Raw genomic sequence first — 11,521 nt, forward strand, 5'->3', positions numbered from 1 at the left:
AGTCAGCCCCTCTCCTTGGGGAAATGCTCATAGCTGTGCTCCTGCCCCTGTCTGTCCTCCAGCTGAACAGCCCCCGAAACACCCAGACCCCATCTCACTGCCACCACACAGCCTTCTCCCTGGAGTCCACTTGCCACACGCACAGCAGGGCAGCCCTGGCCCCAGGGATCGGCCAGCCTAGGCCGCAGGGTGGACGGGGACAAGCAGGACACAAGGCTGGGGCCTGTCAGAGAACCCGGAGGCCAAGCCCAGCTCAGCCTCGGCTGTCCGTTGAGAGAGGCCTGCCCAGTGGGGTCGGGGCAGTGGACACTGCTCCCTGGGGGCCCCAGGGATTGGATCTGGCTCTTGAGGTCCTTGCACACACTTCCCCGAAGAGGCTGGGGTCTCGGGACACCTTGTACTCAACGGGTCTGACCGTCTGAGGCTTGGAAACAGGGACATTTGAATCGCGCGATCACATACCCCTGGTCGGACTGTGCGCCTCTTCCTCCCACAGGCCCTGCGGGAACCAGGACGGGGCCGAGCTGAGCCCAGACACAGTCTGCCTGGAAAAGCTGCAACTGCACTCGGGCCCGGAGCCCCAGGGGGAGCCAGGCCCAGGGGAGGCCTCTGGGGACAGCCGGGCGCTGGCTGGGGCAGAGCCAGCCCAGGAGCAGGTAGGTGATGGTGGGCCGCACGGGGCCTGCCTCTGCGGCCGGCACGCACTGGGGGCCTCGTGGACCCGGCCCAGAGGGAGCCAACACCCCCATTCTCAGAGAGTGGTGGGGCTCGGGGACCCTGTGTGGCCAACCCTTTCTGCGGAATTGCAGCCCCGAAGTATGTCCGGGCTGGGAAGGCCCTGAGGCGTGAGCGGGGAGTGTTTGCCCCGATGGGGCGGCGGGGGGCAGGAGGGGTATGGGAGGGGGTCGCCTAGGTCTCACGACCTCAGATGTTCTGTTCCCAGCATGAGAGATGCCAGCCACCCAGGACGCCCAGCCCCTTGGCCTTGGAGACCACCGGACAGGGCTCCCCTCCCCTGAGCCCCAGCGCCAACGTAGGTCAAGCCCCAAGCCTGCTCCCCGCCTCTCCCCGGCCGGGAGGGAGCCCCGCGCTGGGCTAGGATAAGGAGGGCCCCTGCCGCCCCCCACCCGCTGTGCCCAGACAGGGGTGCCCTGACGTGGGGCAGGGGAGGGCTGTACTCGGCTGAGGCCACGTCCCCGCCCTGCCCTGCAGGTCGTCGCCAGGACCGAGAGCCTGTTCCGCTCCGTGGACAGGAGGTATGTGTGGCCGCTGTCCCGGCTGGGACCCTGCCTGCCCCAGAGAGGGTGGTGAGAGGAGCCAGGGCGGAGATCGGGGGCTCAGAGGGCTCTGGCGGGGGCCAGGCTGGGTGCAGCAGCCACATGCGGGGGACGAGGTGTCACCCTTCGCCCTCTCCAGTAACAGCGTGAAGAAGTCCCAGCCAGCCCTGCCCGTCTCCAAGATCGGTGAGCGGCTAGAGCAGTACACCCAGGCCGTCGAGGTACGTCAGGGCCCCCCGTTCTGCTGGGCCCCCGCCATTCATGCAGCCATTCGGACATGCAATCAACACCCCTCCACCCGGCCAACACCCCTCCACCCAGCCAACACCCCTCCACCCAGCTGACACCCCTCCATCCAACCGACACCCCTCCATCCAAACAACACCCCTCCACCCAGCCAACACCCCTCCATCCAACTGACACCCCTCCATCCAACTGCCCTCCATCCAACCGACACCCCTCCATCCAAACAACACCGCTCCACCCAGCCACCACCCCTCCATCCAGCCAGCGTCCCTCCCCCCAACCGCTGTCCCTCCGCCCAGCCAGCGTCCCTCCGCTTATATTTATGTGACATTCTAGAAAATCGCCCCGGGCGCCACGTGCGGTGTGCGGGCGGCCTCCCAGCTGTGGGAGCGCCTTCTCCCCCCGTGCCCCACCGAACACACGGTGTTTCATGAGCACACCGAAGGGGGGAACGCACATCTTTTCAGGGTGCCTTGCTCCCGCCCTGCATTGGGAAAGCACCCCGGGGGAAATACAGAGGACGTCGTGGGTCCCACGGGGCTCCCCAGTAAAGCAGTCTGGGCTCTCTCCCCTGCAGACTGCTGGCCGGACCCCCAAGCTCACTCGCCAGCCCTCCATCGAGCTGCCCAGCATGGCCGTGGCGAGCACCAAGACCCTCTGGGAGATGGGGGAGGTGCAGGCGCAGTCCGCTGCCAAGGGCCCCTCCTGCAAGGTACGGCCCCTCCTGGGCAAGGCTGGGCCCCCCGGCGAGGCAGGCGTGAGACCGTCCAGGCCGAGTGGGGAAGGGTGACCCCAGGGCACGTGGGGGAGCTGGACTCAGCCGGCTGGCCCCGGGCCTGGCGGGCTGTGCAGGGCAGGCTGGTCGGCGAGGGGAAGGCAGACGGGGCCCCTTTCCCTGGTCTCCCCCGGGCTCTCGTACGGGGGGGCAGGCAGGAGAGGAGGGCCCAGGGCTTCTGCCCCTGTGACGTGTCCCCCCTCTGTTCCCAGGATATCGTGGCAGGAGACATGAGCAAGAAGAGGCTCTGGGAGCAGAAGGGAGGCTCCAAGACGTCGTCGACAATTAAGGTAGAGCCTGACAGTGGCTGGTGCAGCGCGGGCGGGCCCATCCGGTGAGGGCCGAGGCGCGCCGTGCTCGGTGCCTCCGGGAGGCCTCCTGGGGGCAGCGTCACCTCCCTCCTGCTGCGCTCACCTTTGCTCTCGGTCCCCCTGCCCATCAGAGCACCCCGTCTGGGAAGAGGTACAAGTTTGTGGCCACCGGACACGGGAAGTACGAGAAGGTGCTCATGGATGAGGGCTCGGCGCCCTAGGCTGCCCCACTGGTGAGTCTCGGGCAGTGGCCGGAGCATGACTCCGTGTGAGACAGGCCGTTCTGGGGCCGTGGCGGCCTGGACGAGGCTGCAAGGGAGCCGGTGAGGGCCGACGCCCAGTATCCGCGCTGGCCAGAAGCCAGACCCCGCTCGGTCCCCCAGCCTCTGCAGACCTGCTTTACCCGCTGTCACCAAGCCCTGGCTGCTCAGCCATCCCCAGTGGGGGGCTCGACCTCCCCCCTGCAAAGGGGCCGCGGCGTCAGGGGTCAGCCCGTTGGCTCTGGCGGAAGTCCTGGGAGCTCAGGTCCCACCCACTGGTCTGAAGGGGGCCCGGACTTTGGTGCCACCCTCCTGTCCCAATGGGCGGGTCACTCCAGTTCCCAGCACCCCCCACCCCCCGGCGCAAAGTCAGAAGGTAGCCACTGTGCAGTGTGACACATGTTTATTAGGGGCCTGGGTCCCAGGCTCTGTTCCCAGCACCCACCACGTCCCGCGGGGGGCAGGCGGCCAGCCCTCTGCCCACGCTGATTCCCTTGCAAGTCCTGGTCCCAGGGCTGCGGCCAGAGGCCTCTCTCAGTCCCGGCCGCCTGCCCGCCAGCCTCAGCATCTACAGCCCAGAGCGTCCAGGGGCTGAATCCGGCCATCCCAGGCGTCCCTGGAGACGGAGGTGGGCCCTACGTGCGAGGCCTGCCCCTCAGTAGGCTGGGCACTGTCCCTCTCACTGAACGTTTCTCCCCGTAAGCCCCCGCACTGCGGCCCAACGCAGACCCCCCCCCCACACGCACACACGTGAGAACACCTCACCCCACCGCCCGGCCTGGCCGCCCAGCCAGCCCCAGGCTCCCTCGCCCTGCCAGCCCCTCCCAGGACCTGGTCCAGTGGCCGTGGCTCCCCGCTGGACCCACCACCCCTCTGGGCCCTGGGCCGCCCCATGGGCCACTCACCGGAGGCGCCAGCCGGCCGCCGTCCGGTTGAAGTTCTTGGGCTGGGCGCCCGGCTCCAGGATGGAGGGGATCACGGGCGGGGGCCGGGTAGCCGCCTCCTGCAGCTTCCGGGCGTTGAAGCGAGGCCGGCACAGAAAGGGCAGGCGGCCGAGGCTGGCCGGGCCCTGCGCCCCGTCCCCGGGAGCCGCCGGGCTCCTGTGGGACTCGGCCACTGACACGCGGTACAGCACCGCATCCCACAGCCTGGAGGCCCGGGAGGCGGGCAGCCGGGGCGCTGGGGCGGCAGGGGCCGCTGCCTCTGGCCCCAGGCGTGGGGGCTGCTCGGCCTCCTCCATCAGCTGCTTCTTGAGGCGCGTCCAGCCGCTGAGCCGAGGCTCGGGCACAACTTGGGGGGCAGGGCAGGGGTGGGGGCCTGATGATGGGGTGTGGGACGAGGCCCCGTGGGGGCTGGAGGCTTGTCGGGCCTCAGTGGCAGGGCCGGCCACGGGGGGCTCCTCTGGACGCTCAGCCTCGGGGGCTGCGGGGGCCGGCCTGTCGGGCAAGGGTCCCGGTGAGCGGTAGGTGGGTGCTATGGGCACCACGACCCGGGCACTGGCTTCTCTGGGCCCCGAGGCCTGGAAGCTGGGGGGCGGCCTGGGCACAGGGGCCGCCTCAGGCCTGGGCCTGGCAGCCTGGGCCCCGGTGGGAAGTGGACGGATGTGGGCCACCGGGATCGAGGGCTGGGCCCTGGGAGAGTCTGTGCCTTCGTCCTGGCCACCAGGGCCCCCACCTGGAGCCATGTGGGGGGACGCAGGGGTCTCAGCCGGTGGGGATGGCGCCAGCTGGATCTGCATGTGGCTGATGTGGGTGCCCCCCACTGCAGGGCCCGGGGCTCGGGCAAAGCCACTGGAGGACCAGGCGGGTTCTGGGGCGGGGGCTGTGACGACAGTGCCCAGGCCACTGTGCCGTGTGACGTGGAGGGACAGCGTGGACTGCCGCAGCGGGGGTGCCACGCAGTGGGCAACAGGGCTGTGGGGGGCGTGGGGCAGGGCGGTCTCTGCGCACGGGGTATCGGGGGGCAGGGCAGTCTCCACGCAGAAGGTTTCGGGGTGCGGGGCCGGGCTGTCCTGGTCGTGGCTGGCCTCGCTCACGGGGGACAGGGAGCTGCGAAAGGCCCCGGGTGGGGCAGGGGGCCCGGCCGCCACCCTTCGCCGGCCGATCCTCCGCAGCAGCTTCTGCAGGCGCACGTTGTCCTTCCCGGGCTTGGGCAGGAGGGGCGGCGGGGGCCTGGGGGGCCCCTGGGGGCGAGGGCCAGCCGCCTCAGGGGCCGCCGAGGCCATGCAGAGGACCATCGCTGCCCCTGGGGGTGGGGAACGGTGCATCAGCGAGGGTCCCAGGGCCCCACAGGAGCGTCACTCCTGGCCATCACAGCCCTGCCCACCGGGCACTGCCCGGTGCGTTCCAGGCACGTCTGTCTCCGTGGGGCGACTCGGCCGTCACCTGGTCGGAGAGGAGCCCACGGAGGCCTGAGTCACTGGTGGGTGGTGGACAAGAGCCGGCACCCGCCTCCAGGCGCTGCCCGTGTGAACCACCGGGCCGGGAGACCCACGGGCCAGCTCCGAGCGGGGGTGCACATGCCGGGCTGGGTGCCCACGGGAGCAGGAAGAGCCCCCAGCTGCAAGCGCATGGGGGCGACGTGCCGTCTCAGACCGGCCACAGGCCCGTCCGCTGCCAGCCAGGGGTGAGGGTGGCGGCCAGAGACCCGAAGGCTGAGGCCGCATCATCAGAAGTAGATTGGCCTGGAGGTGGGAGCCATTTCACTGAGCTATGCTAAGTGGGGTCTTCCCTCAGACCTCCTGGCCGGGCGGTCCCTGCTAAGCCACCTGCCCTGGCTTCTGGGCGCCACGTGCTTGCAAGAACGTTGACAAATAGTGTCTGGCCGAGGTAGAGACCGCCAGGGTGGGGGAAGAGGGGGCCTGGGTGCCGCTGGCTCTGCTGGGCAGGAGGGGCTGACCTGCGGAGGGACTTGAGGGTCTGCTCCAGGGCTCACGCTGTCCACCCCTGGGGGCTCGGGGCCCTAGGAGCCCCAGGTCCAGCTCTGGGGAGCTGCCGGAGTAGCAGGCAGAGAGGTGACAGGCAGCTTTCCCTCGGCTTCAAGTCCCAAGCAGGGCCCAGGGCATCCGAGCTCAGCACGGGGAGCAGGCCCCCCAGGCGGAGGTGGACGGAGCTTGCGGCTGCTCCTGGTGGTGGGAGGGGGGTGTGGGTAGGGCCAGGGTGGCCACCAGACAGAGGCCGGAGGCTGGGAGGGACAGGGCTGCCCGCTGGGGACAGCAGCCTAAGGCGCTCGCCCCACCTGTGTTTCAGCTGTCCCGAGGCCCCGGCCGCTGGTGCAGGCCAGTGGACCTGCCACACGCCCAGCCCAGGCTCCCAGGGGACAGCCTTGCCGAAGACGCTGCTTCCCATCAGCCCCTCCAACACCCGCCACCGCTGCCGCCTCTGTCCCTGGACCCTCCGACCTCTCTCCCCTCTCATTCCCTGACCCCTGGCTCTGCTCGTCACAGCCCGGGAAGGACGGGGCCCCTCACTGATGCTTCGCTGGAGAGACGGTGCCCACCGGGGCCCAGAGCTCGCGAGGAAGGAGCAGCCTGTGCAGTGAGCGCGCCGCCGGGGGCGTCCCAGTCGAGAGCCGCCGTGCCTCCCACCCCCGCCTACAGCCGTCTGCATTTCGTGCAATAAAGCTCTTTGTGTCCCCACGCGCTGGCCCCTCAGTGCTCGCTGTGGGGAGAGTGGAGGGGAGCAGGCCCGGCGGGCTGCGGAGGCCACAGCCTGCGGCCTCTGGATCCAGGCCCTCTGTCCCGTCCCATGGCCTCTGGGAGTAGACTCTGAGGTCTGAGGTGTGTGGTCATATGAGTCGGGGTACACACGAAGCGTGTGATTTCTCCTTCCTTGACTGGCCCTGACTGAGACGGGGCACACTCTCGTCTGTGCACCCCCTGAGGACAAGACCTGCCTTGGAGTCATCCCCCACCCCAGCACCCAGAGGTGCACAGTGACAGTTTGAGGGATGGACAGATGGGTGAATGATAGATGATGGATAGATGGATGGATGGATGGATGGATGGATGGATGGATGGATGGATGGATGGATGGATGGATGGATGGATGGATGGATGGATGGATGGATGGATGGATGGATGGATGGATGGATGGATGGATGGATGGATGGATGGATGGATGGATGGATGGATGGATGGATGGATGGATGGATGGATGGATGGATGGATGGATGGATGGATGGATGGATGGATGGATGGATGGATGGATGGATGGATGGATGGATGGATGGATGGATGGATGGATGGATGGATGGATGGATGGATGGATGGATGGATGGATGGATGGATGGATGGATGGATGGATGGATGGATGGATGGATGGATGGATGGATGGATGGATGGATGGATGGATGGATGGATGGATGGATGGATGGATGGATGGATGGATGGATGGATGGATGGATGGATGGATGGATGGATGGATGGATGGATGGATGGATGGATGGATGGATGGATGGATGGATGGATGGATGGATGGATGGATGGATGGATGGATGGATGGATGGATGGATGGATGGATGGATGGATGGATGGATGGATGGATGGATGGATGGATGGATGGATGGATGGATGGATGGATGGATGGATGGATGGATGGATGGATGGATGGATGGATGGATGGATGGATGGATGGATGGATGGATGGATGGATGGATGGATGGATGGATGGATGGATGGATGGATGGATGGATGGATGGATGGATGGATGGATGGATGGATGGATGGATGGATGGATGGATGGATGGATGGATGGATGGATGGATGGATGGATGGATGGATGGATGGATGGATGGATGGATGGATGGATGGATGGATGGATGGATGGATGGATGGATGGATGGATGGATGGATGGATGGATGGATGGATGGATGATGGGTGGGTGGATGGATGGATGATGGGTGGGTGGGTGGATGGATGGTGGGTGGTTGTATGGGTGTGTGGATAGATGATGGATGGATGGGTCGATGATGGATAGATAAGTGGGTGGGTGGATGGGTGGAGGGAAGGGTAGATGGATGATGGATGGGTAGATGGATGGAACGGTAGATATACAGAGGGATGAGAGGTAGATGAGCAGGAAAATAGTCGTGTGGAGTAAACAGAAGCAGACACGCACAGGCAGTCAGACAGATGCCCGCTGCTGACATGGAGCAGGGCTGGCGGGCTGCGGAGGCCACACGGCCCGAGTCAGGGTGCACGTGAAGCGTGTGATGGGTGGACGAATATGTGGGTGGAAAGATGGGTGCATAAATGGACGGGTGAGGAGAAGCAGCATATGACAGTGGGGAAATGCTAACGCGGAGGCCGGTGGCTGGAAGTGCGTGGAGTGAGAGGTGGGGTGCAGGCGATCTCCCCGCCCACCCTCTTCTCCCTGGACCTACACTCGGGCCTGACGTTTGGGGAGCCCCTTCCCCAGAGCTGACCCCCGGACCTCTGGCATCCCAGGCCTGCCTGGCTCTGCTAGGAGCCTCTGTCTGCTGAAGTCTTCATGGTCCAATTCTGCCAACTGCCCAAAGGACAGAGTAAACGTGACAGAGATGCTAAAACTCAAGAAAGTCGTGGCCACCTTTCCTCACTCGGGACCGCCTCTGAGGCCGTGTCCAAGGGACACAGAGGTCTCTCCCTTCCCACAGCTGGATGGGACGTGGGCTGCAGGCAGCAGGCAGAGGCAGCCACGAAGTCCACCCTGGGGAGTGGGCAGGGACCAGAGCGCACAGACGAGAGTGGGGTGGGCAGAGCAGAGGAACAGCCGGCAACGCTGCCCTGACCCTCCCCGGCCCCTCTGCGGGTCCCCGGCACCTCGCCTGGCCTCGAGGACACTACGCAGGGTCTGCCTCCTCTGAGTGGTGCTGATGCCCACTGCGGCAGGGACTCAGGACCTGGGGCCAGGGCCTGCCCTCCATTGAGGTGGAGAGGCTCAGAGGGACCACTGCCCAAGGGGTGCGTGGGCGGAGATTCTGGGGCACCGGCCCCGCCCTCCGTCCTCCTGCCTGGAAGGCCTTCCTGACGCCCCCTGCACCCTTGCTCTGGGCACCAGGAGGCGGGGCCCCGGGACCTCACCAGGACGTGTGGGCGGCAGTGAGCAGGCCGACAAATACCGGCTGGCAGCTCCTACCTGGGCCCTGGCGGAGCCGGAGCCTGCGGGGTCGGGCGGGCGGGAGCTCAGGTGGGCACCAGGCAGGCACCAGGTCGGCTCAGGGCTCCCGGAAGACGTTCAAGCTCCCCTGGGCCCTACCACCCCCAAGCACGCACACTGCGGGCCAGGCCCAGATCGAGGGACCCCCGCCCTCCCCAACCATGCTGGGGGTCACCCCCAAGGACGGCTGCCCCCAGCTCTGCCAGCCTCGCCCACTTTGGGAGCCCATCCCTCGCCGCCCCGGGCTGAGGCCCTGCGTAGTCAGTTCTCAAACTCTTCCTGGGCTGGAGACCAGTGCCCCACGCAGGTCTCCAGTGCCCCTGCAGCCCCCAGTCATGGCCCCAGCTCTGCCCCTCTCCTCCCGCCCCGGCCTGGCCAGGCCTGCGGACGGGGCACAGGTTACCTGCTGCGGGCCCTCAGCGGCCAGCGGCCCGTCCGACAGTGCCCGCTGGTGCTGTCCTGCTGTCCTGCTGCCCTGCGGGCCTGGCTCCCTGAGCGGGAGGTCACCGCTACCCAAAATAAAGCCTGCCCCGTCCCGCTGACCTCAGCGCCTGCTCGCTGGCTCGGCCCACTCACGGAGAGCACCTGCCAGAGGCCAAGGCCACTGAGCGGGCAGCCACCCTCCTCTGCTGGCTGAGCAGAGCCACTGCACGGTCAGCTCCTAAGGGCACCCAGGGCCGGATGGATGGGGACGCCGGGTAGCTCCTGGGAGCAAGGCTGGGGGTATGGGGCTCCCCAGGCCGAGCCCCAGCACAGCCTGCTGACGAGGCCTGCTGCCCCCCGACATGCTCTCCCTGTGTGCACGTGCATCTGTGTTTAGGGCGGGGTGGACGGCGGGGGGTCCCTGTTAGCAGAGTGAGAGGCACTGCCTGAGAAGGGACGTCAGCCCCCTGCCCAAGGGAAGGAGGTAGGTGGGGCGGCCCCAGCATCCACGTGGGGGTCCTACGTGGAGCCCACCGGGCGGCAAGTGGGCCCACCAAGCCCTTGTCCATCCAAGGACCTGGACAGGTGGACAGAAAGGCAGCAGCCTGGAGGAATTCGGAGTTCTGACTCTCCCTCCCCTGCCTCCTCCTCTGTCCAGCAACGGGAACCCCCAAAACAGAAGCTGCTGGGGGCGTCCCTGCCCTCCTGGTCAGCCAGATTCAAACTCCTGGGGTTGACACCAGTCCCCACCACGACCCGGGCGGGGCGACCGGCCCCCTGCAGCCCCTGCCCTGGCGCTTCCCTGGCAGGCACCGGACGAGGCGGGCGGGGGAGGGTCTCTGTCTGCCTCCCCTGGCCGCGTGACTGTGGGCACGTCCCTTCCTGTCCAGGGTCCTTGTCTAGGGTCCTTGTGGCCTCATCTCCAACTCGTAGGGATTGGACGGGGTGCCAATGAAGGCCTTCTAGAAGCTTCTGAGGACCCAGAGCAGGCGTGAGCTGGTGGGGGGTCGGGGCCGGGGCGTGTGATCCCTCTGATGGCAGCCATCATCCTGAAGTCTGCGCTCCAGGCCCCCAGGGAGCAGGGGCCTCATGGGTGTCTCCAGGGACCTGCCCCTGTCCTGGGCACCAGCCCGCCTGCCGTTACCACGCGCCGGGCTACCCCGTGAGCCCCCGTGGGCCCCACCGTCTCGGCGGTGTCGGCTGCTCCCACCCACTCGGGCCTCGGTTTCCCTAATCCGAAGGGCAGGGCCGTGGGAGTGTCTGGCCTCCCGGGCGAGCACAGCGTGCGGTTGTTGGTGCCACCGGAGTCCTGACGAAGCAGAGCCAGGCTCCGTGGGCCCACGCCGAGCCCGGCCCGGGGACAGAGGCCTGCAGGGTCCGCACCCCCAAACGGGCACTCCGGGTTGACTGAGGGGCGGCCCCCAGCCACGGGGCAGCAGCCGCCGCGGTCGGACCGACCCCTCTCGCCCACGCACTCTGAGGACCCCAGTGGCGTTTACCCCGAGGACCACGTCTGGCCACTACACGTGGCTCGGACGTGACGGGGGCCTGGCCGCGGCCTCGGTCCACTCCACGGAGGTCTCCAGGCCACTTCCTCTGACAGGGAAGCGTGTGGGCTCGGCGCAGCCTGCGTGTGCAAAGCCCCTTCCCGGACGAAGTGAAGCCCCACGGTCGCCCTGCAGCAGGGAGGCAGATGGGCTGGGGGACTTGAGAACCCAGCCCTGGGGACCCCACACCAGCCTGTCCCACAGAGAGACTTTGCCGCGTCCCTGTGGCCACCCAAAACCTTCCTTCATCCTCAGCCACCAAGAATGTGCCCGTCGTCGGGGGAGGGGGTAAAAATAGAAGCTGACGCCTCTGCCGCAGCCCCGTCCCCCGTCTTCACCTCCTCCGCTGCTCCTATACTTGGTAAGGGGCCCCCTCGGGCACAGCCCCCTCCCACCCGCCCCACGCACCCTGCCACCCAGCCCCCGGCCAATCGGCTGCTGGGAAAGATCAAGTGTCGCTATAACACGAGGGCGTGAGGCTGTGTGGCCAGTGCCCGAGCCGGTCCTGTCCACAGGGAGCACCAGCCCTTTCTCCACACTCGGC

At 67.2% G+C, this 11,521-nt stretch overlaps 1 protein-coding gene across 3 annotated transcripts in view; it reads left to right on the forward strand.

Annotated features, from left to right (window-relative positions):
• The window catches only part of LSP1 (lymphocyte-specific protein 1), a 23,239-nt gene extending 16,733 nt beyond the window's left edge, over positions 1 to 6,506 (forward strand). For all 3 annotated transcript variants that reach the window (XM_025046338.1, XM_025046336.1, XM_025046337.1), the window contains exons 4-11: positions 497 to 656; positions 944 to 1,033; positions 1,213 to 1,256; positions 1,417 to 1,498; positions 2,101 to 2,235; positions 2,511 to 2,588; positions 2,741 to 2,842; positions 6,118 to 6,506. In XM_025046338.1, coding sequence (XP_024902106.1) covers positions 497 to 656; positions 944 to 1,033; positions 1,213 to 1,256; positions 1,417 to 1,498; positions 2,101 to 2,235; positions 2,511 to 2,588; positions 2,741 to 2,830 — 679 coding nt within the window. In that variant the 3' untranslated portion in view covers positions 2,831 to 2,842; positions 6,118 to 6,506. The remainder of the gene's footprint in view (positions 1 to 496; positions 657 to 943; positions 1,034 to 1,212; positions 1,257 to 1,416; positions 1,499 to 2,100; positions 2,236 to 2,510; positions 2,589 to 2,740; positions 2,843 to 6,117) is intronic.
• Positions 6,507 to 11,521: the final 5,015 nt, after the last annotated feature.

The sequence above is a fragment of the Pteropus alecto genome, unplaced genomic scaffold, assembly GCF_000325575.1.
Source record: "Pteropus alecto unplaced genomic scaffold, ASM32557v1 scaffold43, whole genome shotgun sequence".
NCBI lineage: Eukaryota > Metazoa > Chordata > Mammalia > Chiroptera > Pteropodidae > Pteropus > Pteropus alecto.